At 51.9% G+C, this 26,110-nt stretch overlaps 1 protein-coding gene and 1 long non-coding RNA gene across 2 annotated transcripts in view; one reads left to right on the top strand and one right to left on the bottom strand.

Annotated features, from left to right (window-relative positions):
- The window catches only part of ECE1 (endothelin converting enzyme 1), a 114,660-nt gene extending 97,464 nt beyond the window's left edge, over positions 1-17,196 (bottom strand). The window contains exon 1 of the mRNA XM_060141192.1: positions 17,068-17,196. Within this exon, the coding sequence (XP_059997175.1) occupies positions 17,068-17,070 (3 nt within the window). The 5' untranslated portion in view covers positions 17,071-17,196. The remainder of the gene's footprint in view (positions 1-17,067) is intronic.
- Positions 17,197-17,349: 153 nt separating this feature from the next.
- On the top strand, positions 17,350-22,257 carry LOC132516345 (uncharacterized). Its single transcript, XR_009539300.1, has 3 exons — positions 17,350-17,488; positions 20,860-20,955; positions 21,929-22,257. It is a non-coding gene; the product is annotated as an uncharacterized LOC132516345 (long non-coding RNA).
- The last annotated feature ends 3,853 nt before the right edge of the window (positions 22,258-26,110 follow it).

Raw genomic sequence — 26,110 nt, 5'->3', positions numbered from 1 at the left:
AGCCTTTCTGAGCCACAAGCCCGCCCAGTCCCTGCCCTGAAGTTAGACGCTCCAGAGGAGGCTGCAAAAAACTCCTGGCTCTGGAGTTACAGCTCTAAGCTGTGTGGCCTTGGCCAAGTCACCTCGCCTCACCAAGCCTCAGCTTCCTCATCTGTTAAATGGGGACATAAGAGGACCTATCTCTTTAGATCTGACTCTGAATAAATGAGTCAGCACACATATCGTTTGCCACAGAGCCTGGCTCAAAGTTAACGCTCACCAAACTACGGCTCCTCCCTCCTGCTCTGCGGAGCAGACAGGAAAGAGGACAGAGAGAAGAGGTGCCACAAAGAGCTGCACCAAACCAGGGGTCAGGGTACTGTCCTCCTGACGGCGGCCAGAGGCTCGAGGAGATCCTGGCTTCTTTCTCCAGGAAGCCGCCAGCGGCTCTTAGGCCACCCCCCCCACCTCACTTCCAAACCTGCTGCCCATGTCCTGCCAGCGCAATGATCCCAGTACAATGAGCTCCCGGCTGTGGGAAGGGGACTTCCTCTGACTTGTCCCAAACTTGCCTCATCCCGATCCAACAGGACATCAGGACCAGGGGGCTGAGCCGGTACCATTGAGCTCTTTCCCTGTCCCTTCTCAGCCCTCATTTTTCTTCCACCCGACGTTCTGAGTTAACAGTAGCTGCTTCCCAGGCCTGGCTGCCACACCGCATGCAGTTCCCGGAGCAAAACTACCCATGTGGGGGTGGGGGGACCTGGAAAACGTGGGGCAGGAGGAAGAGAACACATTTCTTGAACACCTACCGTGTGCCAGTTCTTGGGGTGTGGGTGTGTGAGCGCACGCGTGCGCATGTGTGTGTGTAGGTGTCTCATCTCTAGGAGAGCAGGGGACCCAGTCCGCAGAGGGAGATCAGTCCTGGGTCCAAGTCCAGGGGCAATTCCCAGGGGAAAGGATCCTGAAGGGAAAAGGGGCTCTGGAACCTGGAGAGAAAAAGGGGGAGCCTGAGCCCCAAAGAGGAAAATGGGGGCTCCAATACAGAGGGAATGAGGTCCATGACAGGGGAGTTATGGCTATCTTGGATCCCAAGAGGGGATACTTTAGACCAGGATGGGGAGGTGGGGAGAGGCCTGCAGAGCTAGAAATTCATTTAACTCAACATCTCAGAGATTTTACTTGCCAGAGAGTTAATGTGAGGAGGGGGCAGGAGGGGGACAGAAATCTTAAAGGGCCAGCTTCCAGTACAAGAGGTTTGGATGAGGGGGCATCTCCTACTTCTGGGGAAACCTCACCGGCCGAGGCCCAGGCTTCAGCCCTTGTGTTTCCTTTCTCTCCACGGCAGGGAGCCTCCTCAGGTCCTTGGAAGGCCCCCACCCCTGCCCAGTGAGGGGCCGTGTGGGCACAGCGACTCCAGTCCCCACCCCAGCCCCACTTCTGTGGACTCCTTCAAAGTCTGGGGAGGGCGGCAGCGGGGTGCAGAGGTCACGGAAAAAGAATCCGGAGGGCAGAGAGCTGCTCCTCCCCCGTTAGATGCTTCAAAGACAGAATCTGTGCCCATAAAGCCTCCCCCTTCTCTGAAGCCAGCAGACTCCACAGTGGGGGAGCTGGGGGGCACAGGGAGCGGGTGTAGCCACCAGAAGGCCTGGAAGAAGAGCTGCAAAAGCAGCTAGCAGGAAGCTGGGCTTTGAGTCAGAGTTTAGCTGGAAGGCCCACTACCAAGCTGTGTGACCCTGACCCAGGGCAGCTCATGCATCCTCCTGGGCTCAGTTCTCACCTGTCAAAGCAATGGGCTGGATGCCCTGTCCTGCCCCAATCAATCACCAAGACTGTCAACTCTACCCCTCAGTGTCTCTGTCTGCCTCTCCCTCACCACTACCACAGGCTTGGGCTGGACCACCATCTCCCACCTCCATTCCTGCCCCCTCACCCAAGGCCATCTCCACTCGGCAGCCAGAGAGGATTTAAAAAAAGGCAATTCAGGTCCTGCCATCTCCCTGCTGGCACCCTTTGCAGGGCCAGGTGGACCCTCCACCCTTCCAGTTATAGATGTTTGCCTTTTCTTCCTTTGCAGGCTTAAGTGGGGTCTTTCGGTGTAGAAGAAAATTAAGCCTAAACTTTATTGATTTGAAATACACACACACACACACACACACACACACACACACACACACTCACCTGGTCCACATAACCCCATGGGGCCCAGGCCCTGGTGACCCCTCAGCCTCACCTTGGGTCACTTTCACTTTCTACTCCAGCTGCACTGAACATGCTATAGGTCATCCACCTCAGGACCTTTGCACATGCCATTCTCTCAGCCTAGAATCCTTGTCTATCTTTTTGCCTGGTTAATACTTAACCCACCCTTCAGACTTCTTCTCAAATGTTTCTTCCTGAGAGATGTCTTCCCTGCCACTGCTCTCCCGCCAGCCCCTGCCTGGGACGGGCTCTTCAGACATAAGGTCACACAGTATCCTGCTCAAAATCAGAAATCTATGCAATTACCTAAGACCATTTCTGTGTGCTCACCATTCTATACCCAATTAATCTAAAGATTAAATTAACACTTACAGTACGTTGATTACAAATGTCTTTATTATGACTGGTAGAGGTCTCTTTCAAGACTCTCCACCTCCTTTTGCATCAATTTCCCCCACCAAGCAATGTTCTGATGGCTGAAGTGACAAAACAAAAGGCCCAGGACAGGGCTGGGCCCAGAGCATATGTGTAATAAGTCAGGATTTCCAAAGTGTGATCATTCGCCCACCAGCGTCAGAATCAGGAAGTTCGCTGGAAATGTAGGTTCCTGTACCCCACTCCAAATATACTGAATCAGAATGTCTGTGACAAGGGCAATGAAATATGCATTTGTCACCGGAATTCCTGGTGATTCTCACGTACACTTGGGCTTGAGAAGCACTGCAGTCAATGCAGTCTTACTGTTACCACTAACCTGCAATTCCCGGGGCCCTGATTAGGAGCCCATAGGTTATGTGGAATGGGAGTGAGAGCATCTGTCACCAGAAAGGCACAGGCCTATCATGAACTGTTCTGCTTCCTCATGGCTTAAAAACATGAGCACAGGCCTTGGAGTTAGACAAGCTGAGGAACAAATTCTGGACTCTCTACTTGCCTAGCTGTGTGACCCTGGACATGCAGCTCAACCTCTCTGTTGCCTTCTGCAGATGTAAAATGGTAACAACCAACCTCTACCTGCCGGGGTTGCTGGAAATGATCTGAGGAAGTGCCTTATGCAAAGCTCATTTCAGGTGCTGGGGGGCGGGGAGATGCGGAGAGTTGCAAAACAAAACAGGAAACCCTTCACCGACTCCTCATGCCTCTTTTGATGCCGCAGGGGCACCGGAGGTGGAATCTGTGTGTCCTTCTCAGGACACAAGTCCTGGCCATCTAGAGAAGGCAGAGACTCTCCATGCAAGGCTGGTCAACCACCCACCACCCTTGCAGAAGGGGTGCGTAGCAGGGTTTGCGAGGACAGAAGCAGGGGTTGGATGGGAAATGGCTGGACAGTTGCCCAGGGCCCGCACTGAGTGGCCCAGGACCAGAAGAATCACTCTCCCAAGGCCAGGCCTCGCAGGGCAGTGGAGCCAAGCATGCCACGGTGGGTGACAACACAGACTCTGGAGACAGACTCTTCAGGTTTAAATTTTGGCTCTGCCACTACTGGCTCTGCCTGGCTGGTGAACTCCTAATCATCCTTCAAGACCCAACTCAAAATATCACCTCCCTGGGCCAAGTTAGTCATCCATTCCTCCAGCCTTTAAAGGCTGTTGCCTTTCACTTGTGGCCAGTTGACTTGTCTATCTCTCCCACAGGGCTAGGAGTTCCTTGAAGGCAGAGATACCCCCATACCTGGCACAGAAGATGCATTCGGCAAATATTGGTTCAGTCTGAATTCCAACTTTTTCAGCCTTCTGAGTTCCCTTCCTCACCCCACTAAATGCCTCTATTCTAATCCCTATTCCTCTCTCAGATACAAGCCCTTTGTTTTCCAGGGTTTCAACTTCCAGATCCCTTTCTCCTGAAAGGACATCAGCTCAAGCCAGAGCTGATGCTTAAGGGAGGATATACAGAAAGACCTCATATTAACTTCTTAATCTTTGCTGGCTGCAAAGGACTCCCATGGAAGGGGAAGCAATCAGGATCTGCGAGACTGCCTAGTCATAGAACTGTGGGGGACAGTCAGTTACAGACAAAGCACTCTAGTGTAGTCGTTAAGAACTTGGGCTCTGGGCTTCCCTGCTGGTGCTGTGGTTGGGAATCCACCTGCCAATGCAGGGGACATGAGTTCGAGCCCTGGTCCGGGAGGATCCCACGTGCCGCGAAGCAACTAAGCCCATGTGCCACAGCTGCTGGGCCTGCACTCTGGAGCCCGTGAGCCACAACTACTGAAGTCCGCGTGCCTGGAGCCCGTGCTCCGCAACAGGGATGCCACCACAATGAGAAGCCCGTCCACAACTAGAGAAAGCCTGTGCGCATCAACGAAGACCCAACGCAGCCAAAAATAATACATAAATAAATTTTTAAAAAAAGAATACCTAAAACACCTAAAAAAAAAAAGAACTTGGGCTCTGGCCAAACTGTCTGGGGTTCAAATCTTGCTCTACCACTTATTGGCTCAGAGAGATACATTACCTCTCTGTGATTCAGTTTCCCCACCTCTAAAATGGGGATAATAATAAATACTTCATAGGGCTGATGTTATCAGTTAAGAGAACTGATAACATAAAACACTTAGCACTGTGCCTAGCACACAGTAAATACTCAAGAAACATGATTATCTTTTTTTTTTAACTTTTCTATTGGAGTATAGCCAATTAACAATGTTGTGAGAGTTTCAGATGCACAGCAAAGTGACTCAACCATACATATACATGTATCCATTCTCCCCCAGACTCCCCTCCCATCCAGGCTGCCACTTAACATTGAGCATGGTTCCCTATGCTATACAGTAGGTCCTTGTTGGTTATCCTTTTTAAATATAGCAGTGTGTACATGTCAATCCCAAACTCCCTAACTATCCCTTCCCCCCACCCTTCCCCCGCTCCCCTCACCCTGCCCCGTAACCATAAGTTCATTCTCTAGTCTGTGAGTCCGTTTCTGTTTTGTAAACAGGTTCATTTGTATTATTTCTTTTTAGATTCCATATATAAGTGATATCATACAGTATTTCTCTTTCTCTGCCTGACTTACTTCACTCAGTATGATGACCCCTAGGTCCATCCATGTTGGTGTAAATGGCATTATTTCATTCTTTTTCATGGCTGAGTAATATTCCATCGTATATACGTACCACATCTTCTTTATCCATTCCTCTGTCAATGGACATTTAGGTTGCTTCCATGTCTTGGCTATTGTAAACAGTGCTACAAGGAACACTGGGGTGCATGTATCCTTTCAGACCATGTTTTTCTCCAGATATATGCACAGGAGTGGGATTGCAGGGTCATATGGTAGCTCTATTTTTAGTTTTTTAAGGAACCTCCATACTGTTCTCCATAGTGGCTGTACCAATTTACATTCCCACCAACAGTGCAGGAGGGTTCCCTTCTCTCCACACCCTCTCCAGCATTTATTGTTTGTGGATTTTTTGATGATAGCCTGATTATCTTTATGTAATAGCTGAGACCAGTAAACGCTATGGCAGGAAAGAACAAAAGGATTATGGAAGAAAAATCAAAGGTAGGCAGAAGTTAACACATCATTTCTCCCAAGGAATCATCAAGTGTCACCAACCCCAGAAGTTTTCTCTGAAGTCGCCTGCCTGGCCAGTGCTGACCATGCTCGAATTGGATCAGAACCATGGTGCCTAGCTTCCCCTGTGGACTGTGAGCTCACTAAGGCAGCCCTGCGTCTGCACCTTCTCCCACACCGTCTAGAGCATGGGGTGATGCGGAGTAGGCTTGTGGGAAATGTCTGCCCACAACATGGGCATAAACAAGCTCACAATATGACCCGAGTCCCTGACAAAGGTCTTTTCAGGGAGGCCCAATTCACTGGTAAGGCAATACAACTCTCTGTTGCCCATGGTGCAAATCCCTACAGAACCCAAATCCCTTCCAAGCCCATCCTTGCCAGGTGCTGGGAATACAGATGTAAAGAGGTAGGGGCTCTGCTCCTTCAGAACTCCATCCGATAATAAAATCAGTTAACATTTACTAGGCACTTATGGTATGGATCCCAGATTATGATAGGCACAGACTCTGGCTCTTTACAAGAATTATACCGCTTGTTTAAACAGCTGTATGAGTTCAGTACTATTATTCTTCCCATTTCAGTTAGGCAGAAAGAGAGGCTAAGAACTAAAGGGATTTGCCTAAAGTTGCTCAAGTAAATGCAGAGCTGGGATTCAAACCCAGGCAGACCGGCTCCTGATCTGCATTGGTGCAGGAGACAAGAAAGAGCAGGAAATTCCGTCCAAGGTGACTTGTAGCCTGATAGAAGGCAGTCGGGGGTGGGGAATGAAGGGGGCTGAGGGACAGTCTCCTTCGTCCCTCAAAGGGGATGGGTGGGCCGGGGACTGTCAAGAAAGTTTCTGAGAACAGCTGTGGAAAGAGGAACAGGCTAACGGGTTTGGGACATACATATGTGTGTTGTAATTAGTACGCCCATCTCGCAGAGTCAAGTGCTGAATATGCCACACGTGCTCTGAGCACAGCTCCCCCCGTTTAATGTTTGCAAACGCCCCGGAGCAGGTTGTTTACCCACACCACAGATGGGAAACCCAAGGCTCAGAGAGGAAAACTTACCTGCTCAAAGGTCCTTTACAACAAATAAGTGGTGAAGCCAGGGTTCAAGTTCAAATTGATACCTCAACCCCTGCTCTTGGCCCCAAGGCCATGCTGCACAAACAAGAATCAGTGAGTGTGTAGTAGGGACCTGGTGCAAAAAGTGGGAGCTGCCTAGGGTTCCATCCCGGGCCTGCATTTAATGCCTGTCTGCTCCCTATTCAGGCTGCAGGCAGACAGAATCGTTCCAGCCCACCTAATCCTTTCACGCATGCACGTGTGTGTGTGTGTGTGCGCGTGTGTGTTTGTGTGTGTGTGTGTGTGTGTGTGTGTGTTGGGGTGGTGGTGATAATTAAGGGCCTTGTTAAAGGGTCTCCCAACTATATGGGGAAGTAAAATAAACCAGCAGTGAGATAGGCTGATGATGGGAATCTCCTCACCTCCCCAGCCTAACTGCATTCACCAGAACTAGAAAACAGCACAAGCGAAGCCTAGCACGCAGCAGGTCTCTCCAGCTCTTCGCGAGGCTCAGAATTACAGAACTGCAATAGCCATGTTATTCAATCCTACTAACATTACGTTATTGACAGCTCCTGTTACCGAGGACCCACTATGTGCACATCCTATGAGCTCTACAAGAATCATTTCGACCACTCTTTAAAACACCATGAGAAAGGAATTACTATCATCCCATTCCACAGGGGAGAAAACCGAGGCTCAGAAACAGTCCCTGGCCCAAGATCACCCAGCTAGGATTAAGTGGCAGAGCTGGGACTAGAACCCAGGTCTATCTGGCTCTGAGACCCACATCTTAACAGAAAGAGCACCGAATTAGGAGTCCCGGAAGTCAGGGTCTAAGTCCTGCTTCTAACTCGTGTGGCCTCAGGCAAAGCCTCTTTCCCTTTCTGAGGCTTTGTCTCCCCGCGAAGAGGTTGTTCTGGATGATGTCTACGTCCCACTTCCATGTAGATCTTCTGAGACTCTGTGAACTCCCATGCCCTCCCTCTTCCTTCTCTCCACCCGTGGAAGCCCAGCAGGATACCGAGTAACCACCCACTCAGGGGCAGAGAAAAATGAAGTACTGCTTTCTCGTGGCCGCCTCCTGCCTCAGACCAGCCCGGGACACCCAGGAACCACCAAGCCACAGGATTTCCTCGAGCCGGGCCGTGGGAGCAGCAGCCCGAGGGCAGAGGGGCTAGGCGTGCCTTTGAGGCCATCACTTCCTCCGCCTCACTTCTCGGCAGGGTGTGCGGAAGCGGGGGAGGCAGGCCCTGGCTCTGTGCCCTTCTGGCTCCATGTCCCTGGGTCCTCAGGGCCTGGGGTGGTGGGAAAGGGGTCACTTTGGGAGAATCCCAAGCTCCCCCTGGAAGGCTGAGTTCAAATGGAGGTTTTAAGACAGGTCTCTCTGGCTCCAAAGGCAAATTTTGCCCCCCATGCTCTGCTGCCAGGAACATCCTGCAGCACCTGGGACGCCCCCACTACTGCTCGCCTGTCCTCTGAAGCAGCTGCTAAAATCCCACATCCTAGAGTAACACAAGCCTCCTTGCCCTCAGGACAGGAGAAAGTACTGAGGCCCACTCTCACCAGACACTGGCCTCCCCGCCTCACTCCTGCCCCCTACAGGCCATTCCCCCACACAGCAGCCAGGGCTTTTCTAAAACATAAACCAAAACGCGAGTCATCCCCTACTTGGAGCCCTGCAGTGGCTTCCCGTCACTCTAAAAATGAAATGCCAGCTTCCCCCCGTGCTTGACAAGGCCCTGCAGGACCTGGCGCCTCCACGCCACCTCTTCCTACCCACTTCCCCCTTGCTTCCTCTGCCCAGCCACATCGGCCTTCCTGCCACTCACAACGTGCCAAATCCCTCGTCCCTGCCTCAGGCTCTTTGCACCTGCTGTTCCTTCTGTTTGGAACTCTCCTCTCCTGCATCTTTGCCTGGCTGCCCCCTCCTCATCCTTCCCGGCCCCCACCCCCCACCTCACAGCCACATTGTTTTCTTTCCTATCCTTTCTCTGAAGTGATCTTTCTGGTTGGTTGGTTTGTCTGTTTGGTCTCTGGCTCCCTCCGCTAGAATGTAGCTCCTTAAGGGCAGGGACTTTGCTGCCCCATCCACCTCTGTCCCCACAATGATGCAAGACCTCATTTCGTCCTTATAACCCTGCAGATGAGGATTCAGGAGCTCAGAGAGGTGGAGAGACTTGCCCAAGGTCACAAAGCCCAAAGTGGCAGGATACAGACCCAGGTTCACTCCATCGCCTTTGCAAAGCCTCCATGGGTGGGGCTCCCACGGCCAGAGACCTGCTCTGGGGGGCTTTCACCCAGGGAGGACTGATTCACAGTGAGGTGCGTAGGGAGGGTACCAAGATGAAGAGCCTACCCACACTTTCCCAAATGGTCCTTTCTCAGAGATATGGGACAGCTGGGGTTCATAGGTGGCACAGGGGCAACCCTGGAGGTGGAAAAGCACAGAGCAATTGGGAGCAAATGGCTCCCAAATGAGGGGAGCCTACCAGAAACTGGGGAGCTGCGGAAACCTCAATCCACACAGTGTTTTGCAGAAGGGGAAACTGAGGACCAGGAAGGGGAAGGGACTTGCCTAAGGTCACACAGACAATCAGTGGTAGAGCCTCATGGCCTGGGGTCTCCAGGGCCAGGACCCCCTCCCTGCCCTGAGAAATGACAGATGCCTAGAGAAAGCTCAGGCAGGGTCTAGGCAGAGCCCCAGCCTGGCTGCCAGGCCCTGACAGCAGAGGCAGGGCTGACAGTGTGGATCTGAAGCATTAAGACAAAGAAAGGACTCAAATTCCATCCTGCTTCTAAAAACATTCATCACGAAAGTACTCTAGGTTAGGCCATGGGGCCCTGGGCAAAGAGGTGAACAGTACCCTCCTTGGAGAACTGTGTGGCAGTTTCTAGGAAAGTTAAATACGCACTGACCCTACGGCCCGGCAGTTCAACTCCTAAGACCCACCCAAGAGACACGCACAGGAATGTCACAGCTGCCCAAACTGGAATCAATTCAAATTCTCATCCACGGACATTTACATGCACATCTACCCAGTGGGATGCAATAGAGCCTAAAAAGGCCCAGATACTGGCAACAGCACGAAAGAACTACAAATGGTCAGTATTGACTGAAGCTGAAGGAAACCAGACCCAAGTGTACATACATATGAATTCATGCAGATAAGGTTAAAAATCAGGCAAAACAGAGAATAGAAAGTAGGTCAGCAGCCCCCTGTAGCAGGGGGTTGACAGAAGGGGGCACGTGGGAACTTTCTGGGGCAGTGGAAAGCTTCTATATTTTGATCTAGGGGGTGATGATGTAGGTGTGTACATTTGTAAAAACTGAGCTGTACAAGATGTGTGCATCTCATGCAAATTATACCACAATTTTAAAAAAACGTACAATCTTGTCCTCAAGAAGCACCCACACAAGCAGCACCAGGACTGGCGTGTGGTTCTCGTGAGGCTGATACCGGCTGAGCGCCCTGTATGTGCCAGGACTGAGCTGGGTTCTTCTGAAACAGCACCTGACGAAACTGTTCCAACTACTGTACAAACTAGGCCCCAGCATCTCCATATTAGCGACGAGGAAAACACAGCTCAGAGAGGCGACATGCTGTCCAAAGTGACAGAGCAAAAAGCGTGGGAGCCAGGCTTGAACCTGGGCCCACTGGTCTGTAGGTCCACTTCTGCTGACCGGCAGCTGCCTCATCCCATGCCTCCTCCTCTCCAGGGCTGGAGGGAACAGTCCTGTGTGTACTGGACTTGGAGCTTCTGTGAAATAGCTGCTTTGGAAATGCATCCTTCCTCCCCGCTCTGCCTCCTCCACCTTTCCTTGCTGCTCTCACTGCCACAAGTCTCGGAGGTCAGTCCTGGACCTCCATCCAAAGAAAGGACCCTCAGCTGTGTGTGTGTGTCCGTGTGTGTGTGTGTGTGTGTGTGTGTGTGTGTGTGTGTGTGTGTGGTGTTAACCAAGGGGCTTTTCCAACCCTTGGGTCCCCCCAGCCCAGCCAGTGGCCCCAGAGTACTAGGAGGGCTTGAGGTTAGAGTCCCCACCCTTGGCTCCAGTCCCCAAGTGACGCAACCCAGCGTCTGGATTCAGAGAATCATAAAATGTTTCTCTGGAGTAACGGCCACCACCACCATCACTCAGTTCTTACCCTGTGCCAAAAGCCATGCGCATTAATGCATCATCTCGTTAACCCTCACCAACGACCCTCCAAAACAGGTATGTTAGGATCTCATTTTACAGATGGAGAAACGAAGCTCAAAGGGGTTAACTGACTTGCCCACAATCTCACAGTGAGGAAACGGCAGAGCTGGGATGCAACCCTCGTCTGGCCAACTTCACGCCTGTGCTCTGAACCAGAGTATTATGCTTGTGATCCTACAGGTCACAGCTGAAAAGGCCCCTTGAATCGGTCTATCCCAGCCATGTCATTTTACAGATGGGAAAACTAAGGCTTAGGAAGGGAGAGTGTCTTGCTCAGGGCCACACGGAAAGATAGAGGCAGAGCTGGGCTGGAAGCTACACGTATCTCCACCCTTGGCCTTGCCTTCAGTGACCAGAGCGGCCTGGCGCAGGCCATGTGCACCCAGAGGGGCAGCGTGTGGGAGGCAGAGGCTCTGGTTCCAGGCAGAGGTAAATATTGACATGACGGTGTTTACACTTGTAACCCTACTCCTCCTGGCTGCCACCCGCCCCGCTCCTGCCTACAGCCAAGGAGGCAAAGGAGCTTGTGGGGAGGAGCCCAGGGAAGGCGAGGCTTATGTGTCAGGCTCACACTCACGGGGGCATGTGGTCAGGAAGCTTGGGACATCTCCAGTCAGGGGCCACTGGAGACGTGGGCCAGGGCCCCTGGGGCAATGCCGGGAGCTGGGGAGCTGGGGGTCTGGGTGGGGAAGCACAGGCCTGGGTTGAAGTCCTAGCTCTGCCACTGACCGGCAGTGGGACTCAAGGACAGTTGGTGAGTGGGGAGGAGAGGACTTCACTGTCAAGTGCTGTGCAAAGGTGAAAGATGATCAGTATTTCAGCCTGGCCCCAATCAGCTCCCAATGCCTCTGGCCACTGCCCAGGAGTCCCATCCAGGTCCTCAGGGGGCTTTCCCAGGAAGGAAGTTTCTGCTAAATTGAGTGGTAGTTTGGGACTGAAGCCAGAATCTTGAGGAATCAGGAGGCCGCTGCCCAGTTCCAGCTCCTAATTCCCTAAGTGGCCGTTGGGCACCAGCTTTCACAGCTCTGTAATGGGGATGAACCTACTTCCTGTGGTTGGTGTGACAGTCAAAAGGGTTACATTTAAGTGCCAGGCACATGGTAGAGGCTCATTGTACCCCTCAGTCTTCCCTCCTGTAAAACGGGGACGTTGAATTAGACGGTTACAAATCCCCTTTTAACACAAGCATTCGAGGTTTTAAGAAGATCTAGCAGCCAGGCCTACCTCCCTATCTCTGGGCCCTGACATTGGGTCCTCCCTCAGCTAATTTCCTGAATGTTCTCCAGAAACTTGTTCCTCTGTTTCCATCTCCCCTGTCGGTAAACCGCCCCCCACCGCCCACCTCTCCAGGAGCCTGTGGGGAGGAGGGAGCCATTCTGAGGCTTGTCAGCGAGCTGAGACAGGCCAGCGGATATCCCAGGCACCCCATCCTCAGGGCCGCTGGGGAAAGGGCAGAACCCTCAGGGCCTAGACCCCCAGCACCTCTCACTGGCAGTGGGGTTCAGTCAGTGTTGCTTGCTCATTAAACTTTGCCCCCCAGACTATAACTCTTTAAGGACAGAAGAGTATCTCCTTGTTGTCATGTCTCCAAAGCTTGGCTCCTAGGAAGCATTCCATTCCACTAACTGTTGCCATATGAAGCAGCTCAGATGCCGCCTCCTCTGGGAAGACTTCCCTGATACACCTCCGTGGCCAGGGTGACTCTGGAGCTGCATCCCTGTTTTCTACCTTGTTTCAGAGCCATTCTGAAGCTTCACCTTTCTCTCTTTTAGGTCAAAGTTCTTGGAGGCCAGGAGCCCCGCTAGTTATCTGCATGAAAGCATGAGAAGAGAAAGGTCAATGTCCACAGGGCTGTGGGACCTCCGTGGCCACAGCTCCCTCCTCTCCTCACTGCCCATTCTGGGCAGCATGATGGGGATGTGGGGTGGGGTGGATGGGGCAGTGACTGGTGTCCAGACTACTGTCATCTCTCCTAGGGCCACTCTGGCAGCCTCCTAAATGGTCTCCCAGCCTCCAGCCTCACCCCTCCTACCCATTCTCCAGAAAGCAGCCTGTACCATCATCTCAAAACGCAGACCTGACCACATCACTCCTCTCACTGCCCTTAGGATCGAGCCCCGAATTCTTAACCTGGCCCTCCCTGCGTGCGCCTGCCCCGGGGCCACCTCCCAGCCTGCAACTGAATTAACTCCCGAGTGCACCATGTTTTGTCCCATCTCCCACTTACTGCTCCCTCTGCCTAGAATGTTCATTCTTTAGGCTACAACCTTAATGTCACGTCCTCAGGGAGCTTCTTCTGATCCCCAGGCCAGGTTGCCCTATCTGTTCCTCGGCACCCTGCAAGTCTCCTTGGTAACAGAAATCACACTGGTAATTTCCTGCTCCATATCTGCCTGCCCACCAGACTGTGGAAGACAGACCTACCCGTCTCGTTCACACCACCCACAGCCCCAGCTCCTGGCATTATGCCACACATACTTGTTTGGTGAATGAATGAATGAACGAATGAATGAATGAATGCAGCACTCTGACGGGGGCGAGGTGCTTAGCTAGTCAACCAAAAAGAAAAAATTGAGGGGAACGAAAAGTCGTAAACATTTGCTGATGGTTCCTCCCTCGCTGTCATCGAAGTGTGGACTTTAGCCAACCTGCTTATGTCTTGGCTGACGCCTGAAACTTTCTGCTGAATCCACCCTGTAGCCCTCTTACTCCTCAAATCCTGCTGCTCTCCTGGTCTCTCCAGTTCTGTCTGGGAAACAATGTACTTATTCTTTAACAAAAGTTAACAACATGCCTATTTACTAAAATGTTAGCAATAACCCAGTTATGAGCACAGGCTCTGGCCACACCGGGAAAGGTACTTCTGTGTTCCGGGAACCCCCTACAGACTGGTTCAGGGGGGATGTGGCTGGCCTCCCACCTTTAATTAATAATACTTTTTCCCTCAAGTGCTTAATAGGCAATGAAGCATTTCTACATTGTATCTTACAGAAGGAGCAGATCTGCCCCACTTGGTAGGAAAGGAGGTGTAGAAAGAGGGAATAACTGATGCAAAGTCACGCAGCAAGTTGGTGGTATATCCAGTATTCAAACCTAGGAGCTGGACCTGTCCTCAACTCAGCCACTTACGGTAAAGATGATTCCCAACCCTTAGCTGTGGCTTTGTGCTCAGCCCCTAGTTTGGAATGTAAAGGAACATTCTCAAGGCGCCACAAGAGTGGACTGACAATGCCAGGTTGGGCCTCCTTCCCCCAACCTGTCCATCTGGTAACCCTCCAAACACCTAGGGGGTCTGTGCCTGCTCTGGCGCTATCTTGCTGTGTGACCCTGGGCAATCTCCTTCACCCCTCTGTGCCTGTTGCTGTGCCTCCTGAGAACCCTCATGTCAAGCCCGCACTGGGGGGGTCTACCTGAGGTCTCTGAGAACAGCGCTGACTCCCCGCCAAGGGGTTAGAGACCTGGGTGGGGAGCTTGGAATCATCAGGGAGCTTGAGCCAGGACAACAGGAAACAGCCCACACACTCTCCAAAGGAGCCCCACTAGGAACCCAGGGGCCAGGGGAAACTTGGCAACGATGGAGGGAACGCTGAATTGTTTAAAACCCATGGAGCAGGAGATCCAAGGAATAAACACTCTAGCGGCCCTGAATCACCCCCACCTCAGGAATGAGCACAGGGACTAGGGTTTAGGGGAAACCAAAATGACGGGGGCCAAGGAGGCCTAGACATCAGCCTCCTCTGCACCCACATGCAGTGGACCAACAGTCCACAGTGGAGTTCTGGCTCCTCGGTCTGCCTAAGCCTCCAGCCATCCAGCCCCATCAGCATCCCTTGCCCACTCTCTCTCCTCTCTCCTGCCTCTCTGATGCCCAGGTGTCAGGCAAGCCCCATTCAGGCCTCTCCCGTACTCCCAAACCTCTGGTCCCCTGCTCGCACAGGTTCCCCTAGCTGGGATGTTCTTTCCAACTCAGATGCCACCCGCTGGGTGAAGCTTTCTCTCACCTCTCCATACAGAAGGGAGCCCTCACCTGGCAGGATCTCTCTACCTCTCCTAAAGATATGCCACCTAGCCTGAGGATTGCGTGGACATTTATGAACTGGTGGAAGCTCTCCTGACACAGTGTTTACGACTGTTTTTCCCTCCCTAGACAGCGCTTGGCATATAGTAAGTGTTCAATAAATCTTTGTTAAAAGATGAGCCAATGACCTGTTCTCTAAGTATCACTCTTCCCTTCTCCCCACAACATGATGAATTTTAATCCTTCTTCCAGACTTAGCAAATAGGTTAGATGTCAGGCAGAACTTCCCACCTTGAGCTTAAGGTTGTACAAGAAAGGAAAGTTAGCTGTATTTGAGCAAAGCACTCTCACTGGGTTATCTCACTGAATCTGTACACCATCCCTGTGAGATAAGACCCATCATCTCGCTTCACAGATGAGGAAACTGATACTGGGAGGTGATGACGTAATTTGTCCCTCTGGGGAAGTAGAGGAACTAGAATTCAAATCCAAATCTGTTTGATGCCAAAGCCAGGGGCCTCTCTGACAGGCTGGGAGGCTTCTTAGGTTGTAAGGCTCTGAAAAGTGTCACCAACGCAAGGTGACCTCTCTTTCTTTACTGATATTTAAGGAGAAAACAGTTCTCTTTCTGAGTAACTTAGGTCAGGGTGGGCTTGGAGGCAAAGTGGATGATATGACCTCAACCTCAACGACAGCCTTTTTATTTCCCATATACTGAGACCTTAAATCAAGTGCCGTCCGCGGGGAGTCCAAGCAGAGCAATCCAGGGGCAGGTTCCTGATCTACGAGGTGGGCTGGATCCAAGATGGTCTCTAAGCACCCTTGGGTGCAGAGTCAAGCCATACCTGCATTACTACTGACTCCGGAGAGGCAGGTGGTACAGGGGAGGCGGACACTCGTGGAGCGTGAAAAGAGGGGACTGGCTTGGAGGGAAGATGAAAGGGATGTTGTAAGGGCACTCCAGCCCTGGGCAGAGTAGGGGCTGGTCCTGGGGAGCCCCTGGGGGGACTCGTCAGTCTACAGGGGATCCCATCCTGCCCCCACCCGGGCTCCCACAGGCTTGGCAGCATTGCCACGGAGAAGTGGAGGTGGCTGCATCCCCAGGACTGGCAGCCACCATCACTGGCACGTGCCCTCCTCAGGCCCTACGTGGTGACCTGTATCCACTCCGCAGGGTACAGAACTGGACTAGAGAGAGAATCAGAGGGGCCTGTCCTTGGGGAAAGAAGCCACAGAGAAGTAGGTGGCCTTGGCCCCCAAGATGGAGAGGTGATCACTGGGCCCCAGAGAGATATTGAAAGGTCTTAGCTTTCCTTCCAGAGACAACCCTCCTCTCTAACACAGCCTCAACAACTCCGGCCCGACCAAATGGGTTTCTCTCCTAAGGCTTCAGAAACCCCCCTGAAATCCCCATGCCCAGCTCCCTTCTCCCCGGTACCACTGCCCATCCAAGTCAGTGCTTGGTCTCAGCAACCCCCTCCTCTGAAGACCCATTACCGGGAGATGCTGGGGAGACCAGATCGCTGGGCCTAGGGTCCCCAAGTGGCCCCTGGACTCTGACAGCCGCAACCTGGCTGCCCAGCCTCCACTCTCAAGCCCCTAGGGGAATACTGGATTCACAGTCCCAGGGCGCCCAACCTAGTCTTATGAATGCGCTCGGCGCCGCCACCCACGATGCCCCAAGTCGAGCCCCGGAACCACCTCAGAGGCCCGGGACACTCAGGTCCTACCGAATACAGCCTCTTCAGATTGCCCCCGACCCCCTTACGGAACCAGCCGAGGGTCTCCAAGCCCAGCCGGGTCCAGGGATTTCCGGACGCCCCAGCCCAGAACCGCACCAAGGGACCCCGAACCGAATCGGCCACCCCAAGACCTCCAAACCCGGCCGGGTCCAGCCACCCAGAACCAAGCTCGGCGCGGCCGCCCCCGACGGGACCGAGCGCGGCGCCGCCAGGCGAGCCGAGCCCTGCCCGCGCGCCCCCCGACTCCACGCCCTCCCAGGGCTGCTGCCTGCGCCCAGCCCCCGCGAGCCGGGCGGGCCCCGAGTCCCACTCGGGCGCCGCCGCGGGGGACCGTCAAGGCGGGCCGGGCGCAGCACTCACCATAGCTCGCGCGCTTCGCTCCGGCCCCGCGCTGCTCCCCGGGCCCCACTACCAGTTCCCGGCCGCACACCTCGGACGCCGCGGCTGCCTGCCGCGGCGGCGCGCTGGGGCCCCGAGGCTAAGCGCGGCACCGGCGCCGAGTCCCAGGAGGCGGGCCCGCCGAGGGGCCAATGGCGGGGCGCGGGGCCCGGGCAGCTCAGCCAATCACGCCCGGGGACCGCCTGCCCCACCCGCGCCCGCGTCTTAACCCTCTGCGCGCTGGGACTGGGGCTGGGACTGGGGCCGGGGCCGGGGCCGGGGTGGCGTGCTGACCCCCGAGGGCAGAAACGGGCTGGGTCTCCGGTTTCAGGGTACGGGGTCCAGACCTCGCCGAGACCGGCTCGGGGCTGGCGGAGCCCGGGGAGCGGCTCAGCTGTGTCAGGTGCGCGGCGCCGGGAGCCTCGGCGACCTTTGTCTCCTGCCTGGCGCCAGCAAGGAGTGTGACCCAGCGTGCTGCAGCTGCGTGTGTGTGTTTATGTGGTGTGTGTGTGTGTGTGTGTGTGTGTGTGTGTGTGTGTGTGTGTGTGTATGTAAGAGGGGAGGAGGAGACAGAAAAAGCGGAGGGGGGATGGATCCCGCGTGCCTGTGTGTTTATGTGTGACGGAAAGGCAGAGACTGACTATTTTGGGAGTTTGTTACTGCCTGCTTCCGTGTGTGTGTGTGTGTGTGTGTGTGTGTGTGTGTGTGTGTGTGTGTGTGTGTGTGTGTGTGTGTGTAAGAGTGAGAGGGTTGAGAGGAGAAGGTAGAAGGGAAGCAGAGAGGCAGAGAGAAGGATGGATGTTTCTCTATGCCTTTACGTTTGTATGTCAGAGGAGAAACTGTCTCTACATGTGGTTGTGTAACTGCCTGAGTGAAAGAGGTGTGTGTCTGTGTATTTGTATGAATGTGTGATCTGTGCTTTTGGGGCCTGTTTTGCATGCACCTTGGTGTGGTAGAAAGAGACTTTGTGTCCCTGCTGTAAACAAGTGGAGCCCAAACCCCTCTGGTGTTGTGGTGTAGCATGTGCACATGAGAGGGGCAAGGCTGTTATTTGGTACAACTGTGTGTGTAGCCCAGTTTGCAAAAAAGAGAGAGAGAAAGATTGTGGGTGAGGTGAAAATGTGTGTTTTGTTTATGTGACTTTGTGATTATCTCTATGTTGTGTTGAGAAAGAGAAACTAATATGCAGGGACCATGATAAGTGGATGTTTAGGAGAGACAAAGACATTCCAGAGGAGATGGTGTTTGGGCTTTGAAGGATGTATAGGAGTTCATGAGGCCAGAAGGAAAGACCTGGGGAATCTTGCCTACCAGTCACGGGTGACAGAGGTGGATTCTGGAAGACAGGGCATCTACTGCCAGCCACTGTGGTCAGGAGCTGGCCCAGAGTGATTCTGAGCATGCAGAGGAGGGGTCTGGGCACACAGTGCAAGGTTACAAAGGGACCATCTGCTCCTGGGCAGTGTGTGTGGCCACCTGGAGGGCAGGGAGGGAGCTGTGGAAATAACTCTCCCTGTTTCCATTCAACAGCCCTCTGAATTCTCCAGTGTGGAGGGAGGGAGACAGGGAAGAGGCCACTTGTCAGCATTTACAAAGCTTGTTGAGTGCCACAGACTAGAAATGAGGGGTGGGCCCTGCCCAAAAGGTGACCAGAACTTCTCTGGACTTGGATGCCCAGACCCTCTTTCCATCCTGGAGGACTGGTAGCTTATACCCTCAGCTGCCCAGGCCTGGACTGGTTTCAGATTCCTGACTATTCCTGGTTTCAGATTCGTGACCATTCCTGATGCCTGGAGGGACATTCTGAAATCCAGGGAGACACGAAAATGGAACCAGTTATCCTAGCTTTCCACTTGCCAGCGGTGTGATTCTGGGGGATTCCCTTCTCCTCTCTGAGCCTCAGTTTTCTCCTCTGTAAAATAGGATTTGTAATTCCTGCCTACCCCCCAGTACTGATGTGAAGATTTAATGAGTTAATGTACACGTGGGCCCTCTGTAAGCTATGAACCACAGGAAAATGTTAAGCGTTTCTCCATTTATATGAAGTTCAAAGCACTTCGATACTGTCAGAAGTCTGGCCAGTGTTGCCTTTGGGGAGGGAATGACTGGAAAGGGGGCAACAGGGGGACTTCCGGCTGCTGATAAGGTGGTTTTGGGATGGAAGGACTGGGGACAGGGCTGTGTTCAGTTTGTGAAGACGCCTTAGGATCTGTGCATTTTTTTCTGTATATGTTATACTACAACAACATGTTCCAAAAAAAAGAAAAGAAAGGTCAGGCATCCTGACCACATTTTATTCACTCACACGATGGGCATTCTGGAATACTCTATCAACGAGGCAGGAACCGGGCTGAGTATTGGGGATACAACAGTGAACATGATGTGATCCTGACTCTATGAAGAAAAGAGGAGAAAGGGCGTGGCTTTCTCACCTCTGAAGGGGGCACATTGGCAGGGGAGGGGCTTGCCCAGAGCCACTCCCTGGGCCGGCAGCAGAACCAGGACTAGAATGAAGGACTCCTAGTGCTATGGCTCGGTCTCTTCCATTCCACCAGGCTGCCTGGGAGAGACAGGCCCTGGTCTTATGCTGCTCAGGGGAGAACAGTGAGAAGGTTTGCTGCTAACTCTGACCCTAACCTCCAGCTCCTTGAGGATCCTCAGAGCTCACCTCCACCAAACAGCCTTCTAGGAACAATTCTATTCTATAGATGCTATGATTCCCACCCCAGCCCCATGTTACAGGTGAGGAAAATTAATGTTCAGAGAGGGAAAGTGACTTCCCCAAGGTGGCACAGCCAGTCTAAGAGGATTTGGTCCTTTGCTGGCATCATGCTGCTTCTGTTGACATTTGTGGACTTGCTGTGCTCTCTGACAGAAACCTGGGTGGTTGTGTGGAAGGAAACATGTTTCCCTTGTCAGGCTCCTATAGACTGGATGGTGAGGGTGCTTCCTCCAAATACTCAGGTTTCTGGGCACAGCAGTCAGAGCATCTGGGCTCAAACTGGCAGAAAAACTCCCTTAAACTGAAAAGTACAGGGGTAGAGCTAGCTTTAGTCATGGCTGCATTGAGGAGCTCAGATGATTGTCAGGATTCAGTGTCATTCTCTTGGTCTGTCAAGACTGTTTCCCTCTCTGCTGGCCTTGTCCTCTGTTAGACTCTCTCCTCATGATCACAGGGTGGCTGCCAGCAGCACCAGCCAGGCATCCTAGTCTCTCAGCAGCTGCAACAGAAACAGGGACTCTTTCCTCAACAGTTCCAACAACATTCCTCAAACCAAGTCTCATTGGCTCTTACTGAGACATGTATCCATTCCTTGGCCAGTCACTGTGGCTGAGGGTTCTGACTGGCCAGGCCATGGAGAGTGAGGCCTCAGAGGTACCTGGCATTTGAGTCTAGGTGTGATTTCTAGCCATCCCAGCCTCAGGACTCACCAAGGTCCAAGAAGAATCCTCCCGAATTTGTGGAGAATCTTACATTTCATAGGCCTTCAATAAATGGCAACAGTTATTATTGGTATTCTTCTTCCTCTGCTTTGCCTCTGTCATCATCTTGTACAGAGTAGACATTCAGTAATGTCTAGCATACAGTAGGTACCCAAAGACTCCTTAGTGGTTGACTGATTTTTGGGGGGAGTGGTGGGTTGCTGATGCCATGTACCAAGTCAGAGAGAGTCTGGACAAATTGGACAGCCCACGGCCTGCAGACAGGATGAGACTCCTTATGAGAACTATTTAATTTTTTATTTTGTTTTGTCTTCCATAACTGAACTGAAGCTATAGTCTAGAGCTCCTGGGGGCATCATTAGACTCTCCAGGAACAGACTCCCCCATCACACACATCCACCCGCCAGCCTAGGAGGATATAATCAGGTAAGCATCAGAAAGAGCCCGTTAGGAGGCTGGTCCGGGAGGAGCAAGCAGAACTTGTCAGACCCAATCAGACTATTTCTGCAACCCTGCAGAGAGTTTGCCTGGGGTGGGGCTGGGGACGGGCATGTCCCAGCCTGATCCCTTTCTCCTTGGGCCACCAGCTACTCTGATTCAATTGGGCAGTTTGAGTTTCCATGAGGGGCTGGAGGTCCATTAGGTCTTGACTAACAATAGCTGCTATTTATCAAGTGTGTGCTGGGCCCCATAGTTGGCACTTTGCATGATTTAAATACAGGACCAGTGGAATATATTTTGGATACTCACATTATCCCTTCTTTTGCTTTACTCTTTCTGCTATTTTCCCTGATTTCAAGTGCAATTAATATGTGCTCACTGTAAAATAGTGTAAACAATATGGAAATGAATACAATAGGGAAAAAGTCCCCCATAATCCTACTCCTCAAACATCAACCACTGTTAACTCCTTGATGAGATTCTGCATTTAGCTGTATTAACAGATGTATGTCTGTTTTGTGAGAGGAAGAACATTACATTATTCACCTGTTCATAGCCTCCTTTCCTCCCTGCCTTTGAGGAAGAAAACTCTGTAGTTCAGGTAGCTTCAGCCTGGTTTTATTCTGTGGATCTGAGTAACAGGAGGAGGCAAGGGAAGGAAACAAGCTAAGAGAGAAAGGGCAGAGGTTGCTGGGTGGGAAAAGATGGGAGAGGCTGAAGCAGGGGGCAAGGAGGTAAGAGCAGTGCAGCCTGAGCTTTGAGAGAGCGTTTGAAGGACTCAGGATACAGATTTGGAGGCTGTCTGCAGAGGGTGGGAAGGAAGACAAGAAAAAGAAACAGAAAGAGGAAAAGGAATGTTAAGAAGTTTTTTTGAGATTATGAATAAAATCACCTTTAACATTTTCAAAAGAATTGAATAAATATTTAAATTGCCTTTTGGACTTCCCTGATGGCGCAGTGGTTAAGAATCCGCCTGCCAATGAAGGGGACACGGGTTCGAGCCCTGGGCTGGGAAGACCCCACATGCCATGGAGCAACTAAGCCCGTGTGCCACAACTACTGAGCCCGAGCACCACAACTACTGAGCCCGTGTGCCACAACTACTGAACCCGTGCGCCACAACTACTGAAGCCTGCTCTCCTAGAGTCCGTGCTCCGCAACAAGAGAAGCCACCGTAATGAGAAGCCCACGCACCACAATGAAAAGTAGCCCCCGCTTGCCGCAACTAGAGAAAGCCTGCACACAGCATCAAAGACCCAACGCAGACAAAAATAAATTTAAAAAAAAAAAAAAGCCCTTTAAATTGCCTTTCAATTTTTTGTTGCTGTGGGGGGAGGGGAGGAACTGGTGTTTCTTTCTAATTCAATAGTGATTTGAGGCTGTCCTCAAAGTGGCTCAGCTGTACCCAGGTTACTTTTTTATAAACAAAAAAATGAGATTACATAATATTAATAATTGCTAAAATGTATTGACTATTTACTATATGCCAGGCATTGTGCTAAATATTCTTCCATATTACTTTATTTAATTCTATAATATCCCAATGGGGGCAGGTACTACTATTATCTCATTTTACAAATGAGGAAGCTGAGGCTCAGAGAGGTGAAACAACTTGCCCAAGGTCACACAGCCAGCAAGTGGGGGAGCTGGGATGAGATAATTTTTCCATTATTTTAATCATCTGGTATGTAGTTGCTCAGTTTTTGTTGTCGTTGTTATTTGTGTGTTTATTTGTTAATGAGCTTCAAACCCCTTTCTGCTTGTGATTGGGCAGGAATATACATAAATAAAAGTTAGGCATGCACTGTCGTTGACCCCACAATTCCCTGCGGTCAGTATTACCCCTGTTTTCTATGTTAAGAACCTGAAGCTGAGTGGGACATGCTCACTAATCTAGAGTAAGGCAGCTTTTAAGTTGTGTCATGGGATTTGAACTCAACTGTGTTTTCTCTGAAGGACCATACAGGAGCCGGAGCTGGGGTGGGAATCTGGGCTACATCTCGGTCACCCAGGCACAGAGTCACAGACCCTGTGGGCTGGACCTGAAAGAGATGTGAAAAGTCATCTGTTCTAATCCCTCTTTCCATTTATAAATCTCCTCTGCTGCTTCCCCCACAGAGGTCACATGGCCCAAGTCTGAACACCTCTGCTGATGGAAAACCCACTACTTTTGCGGAGCCCAGAGCCGGGGAAAGTAGGCCAGGCTGGAGCGGTGAAGCAGATGAAATGCCTGAGAATTAGCTGGGACAAGCACGGAGACTGCCAGCAGGGACAGGAGTGCAGAGAGAATGGAAAACCACTCCCTCCAAGTAACAGGAGGAGGGAGGGGAAACAAACAAGCTAGGAGAGAAAGGGCAGAGATTGCTGGATGGGAAAAGATGGGAGAGGCTAGAGCAGGGACCAAGGAGGTAAGAACAGTGCAGGCTGAGCTTTGAAAGAGCATTTGAGTGACATAGGCTCAAAGGCCTTCCCTGCCAATAGCAGCTCTTCTATATACAGCCCCTCTCAGTGGGGGGAGTAAGGATGTGTTTTTTCAAGAGACCAAGTCACCCCAGAGCCAGACTACTCTAACCCAGTATATTTCCCCTTTTGCTTTGGCTGCTAGGAAGCTCTTAGGTAAGTTATATATTGAACCTCAGTTACTAATTTGGTACAGAAGCCTGATAGATTTCTCCCTATCTCTTTCTAGTAGCTTTCAATCTCTCATTTATTTATTTATTTATTTATTTATTTATTTATTTATTTTTGCGGTATGCAGGCCTCTCACTGTTGCGGCCTCTCCCGTTGCAGAGCACAGGCTCTGGATGCGCAGGCTCAGCGGCCATGGCTCACGGGCCCAGCCACTCTGCGGCATGTGGGATCTTCCCGGACTGGGGCACGAACCCGTGTCCCCTGCATCAGCAGGCGGACTCTCAACCACTGCGCCACCAGGGAAGCCCTCAATCTCTTTTAAATCCATGTTTTATAATGTTTGCTTTACCACCGAGCAGCTGCTCCACTGAATTTTTGTAAATGGAGGAGATTTTGATCATAAACAAAAACATTCTGTAATGTGAATTTGTTGGTTGACAACTGGAGAGAGTCGGGTCCTAGAGAAATAGGATAGGGCATAGGACTGGACTGGGTCAAGGTGGGGGAAGGTGGATCAGGCAGGAGGAAGAGGATGTCAAGACCATCTTAGCAAATATCTTTTTTTTTAAATTAATTAATTAATTTATTTATTTTTGGCTCTGTTGGGTCTTTGTTGCTGCACACGGGCTTTCTCTAGTTATGGCAAGCGGGGACTACTCTTCGTTGTGGTGTGTGGGCTTCTCATTGTCGTGGCTTCTCTTGTTGCGGAGCATGGGCTCTAGGTGCACGGGCTTCAGTAATTGTGGCACGCGGGCTCAGTAGCTGTGGCTCACGGGCTCTGGAGCACAGGCTCAGTAGTTGTGGCGCACAGGCTTACTTGCTCTGCGGCATGTGGGATCTTCCCAGGCCAGGGCTCGAACCCATGTCCCCTGCACTGGCAGGCAGATTCTTAACCACTGCGCCACCAGGGAAGTCCCTTAGCAAATATCTTTGGTCACATGGGGAATAGGTGCTTGGTGCTGGAGATATTCCACGTGGTGGGGAGGTCAGGGCACTAGAGAGGGAGTAGCTGAGTGTGAAGGATGGAGTCACACACCCAGAGAGAAGGGAAGAGGGCTCAGGCAGTGGGAGCAACCTGTGCAAAGACCTGGAAGTGGGAAGGGTGCTGGAGGACAGGAAGAAGGCTCCAGTGGCTGGAGTGCTTAGAGAAGTGAGGACAGTGGTGAGCTGGGGCTGGGAGTGGTAGAGCCAGGCCAGGGCTTGCCACTCAGGGAGGTGTCTTTTATCCTAAGGGCTGAATATTTGTGTTCTCAGGAGGTTTCCCAGGGAGCTGCTGATTCCCACTCCTGGGTGTTTTTGACTTTGGTGTGGGGAAGCAGGTGCAGGTAGGAGAAGAGCATCGAGCCAGGTGCCCTTGAAGCAGACCAGCTGCTCAGCCCCACTGACTCAGGGGACAACTCCCCAGGGGCTGCCCAGCCAGTCAGAACCAAGGATGGTGGACTAAGACCCCCCAAAAAACCCCACGTGACTAGGGCTGGGGACCATGGGATGAGCTTCCACTCTGGAGTCAGACTCCTTGAGTGGATTCTGACCTCAGCTGAGGGACCTTGGCCAAGGTTCCGTACTTCTCTGAACCTCATCTCTAAAATGCAAGTAATGTTACCTATCCTGAAGGGGTGTTTTGAAGATTAGGTGAGTAGACAAAAGCAAAAGACTTAACATAAAGTAGTTATTTCAACGAACATTCACTTCCCCAAACCCAGGGTACTAGGAAAGAGGCCTTTGATGGAACCATCCCCATACCCTACACCCCTGCCCCATCTCAAGTGTGATTAGGGCTCCCACGCCTGTGCTCCCACAGCCTATGTTACTGCTAACATCGCCCCTCCACTCTGTCTAGCCCAGTCTGTTTCCTGTGTTCCCTCTGTCGGTCTCCCCTGTCTGATCCCAGCTCTGTAGCCCCAGAAACAGGCACCAGCCTATAGCTGGTGCTCAATAAATGTCTATCGAACTGTACTGACGGTCTCTTCTAGGGGATGCCGCCTGATTAACGAGCACCTCCTCTCTGCATACACTATCTGCTTTAGACTTCACATAACCCCTATTTTCACAGATGAAGTTCCTGAGGGTCAGAGAGGTGAAGTGACTTGCCCCAGGTCACACAGTGTGTAGGTAAGTGACAACTTGGAAATGAACCCACCTCTAGCTGATTACAAAGGTCCCGCTCTGGACTGAGGCTTTGTATGTCCTCACTATAGTTCTTTCACACATAGGGGAGAATTCAAAAGACTCCAGCTCAGCTTCAAATGGCTGGAGGACCTGGGGGATGGGGCCAGCCACTCAGAATCTCTGGGCATCAGTCACCCCATCTCTAAAATGAAGGGGTTTAAAAAAGGAAAGAAAATGAAGGGGTTGGATCAGCAATTCTCAACCCTGGCAGCCTATTTATTTGAATTATCTGGAGAGCTTTTAAAATGTACTGGCATCTGGGCCCCACCTCAGGTCAATTAAACCTGATCCCTGAGGGTGGATCCCAAAGTCCTTCAAACTCCCCAGTGATCTGATTGCA

The sequence above is a fragment of the Lagenorhynchus albirostris genome, chromosome 2, assembly GCF_949774975.1.
Source record: "Lagenorhynchus albirostris chromosome 2, mLagAlb1.1, whole genome shotgun sequence".
In the NCBI taxonomy this organism is placed as follows: domain Eukaryota; kingdom Metazoa; phylum Chordata; class Mammalia; order Artiodactyla; family Delphinidae; genus Lagenorhynchus; species Lagenorhynchus albirostris.
The sequence above is the reverse complement of the archived record's forward strand: the minus strand, read 5'-3'. Positions and strand labels throughout refer to the sequence as shown.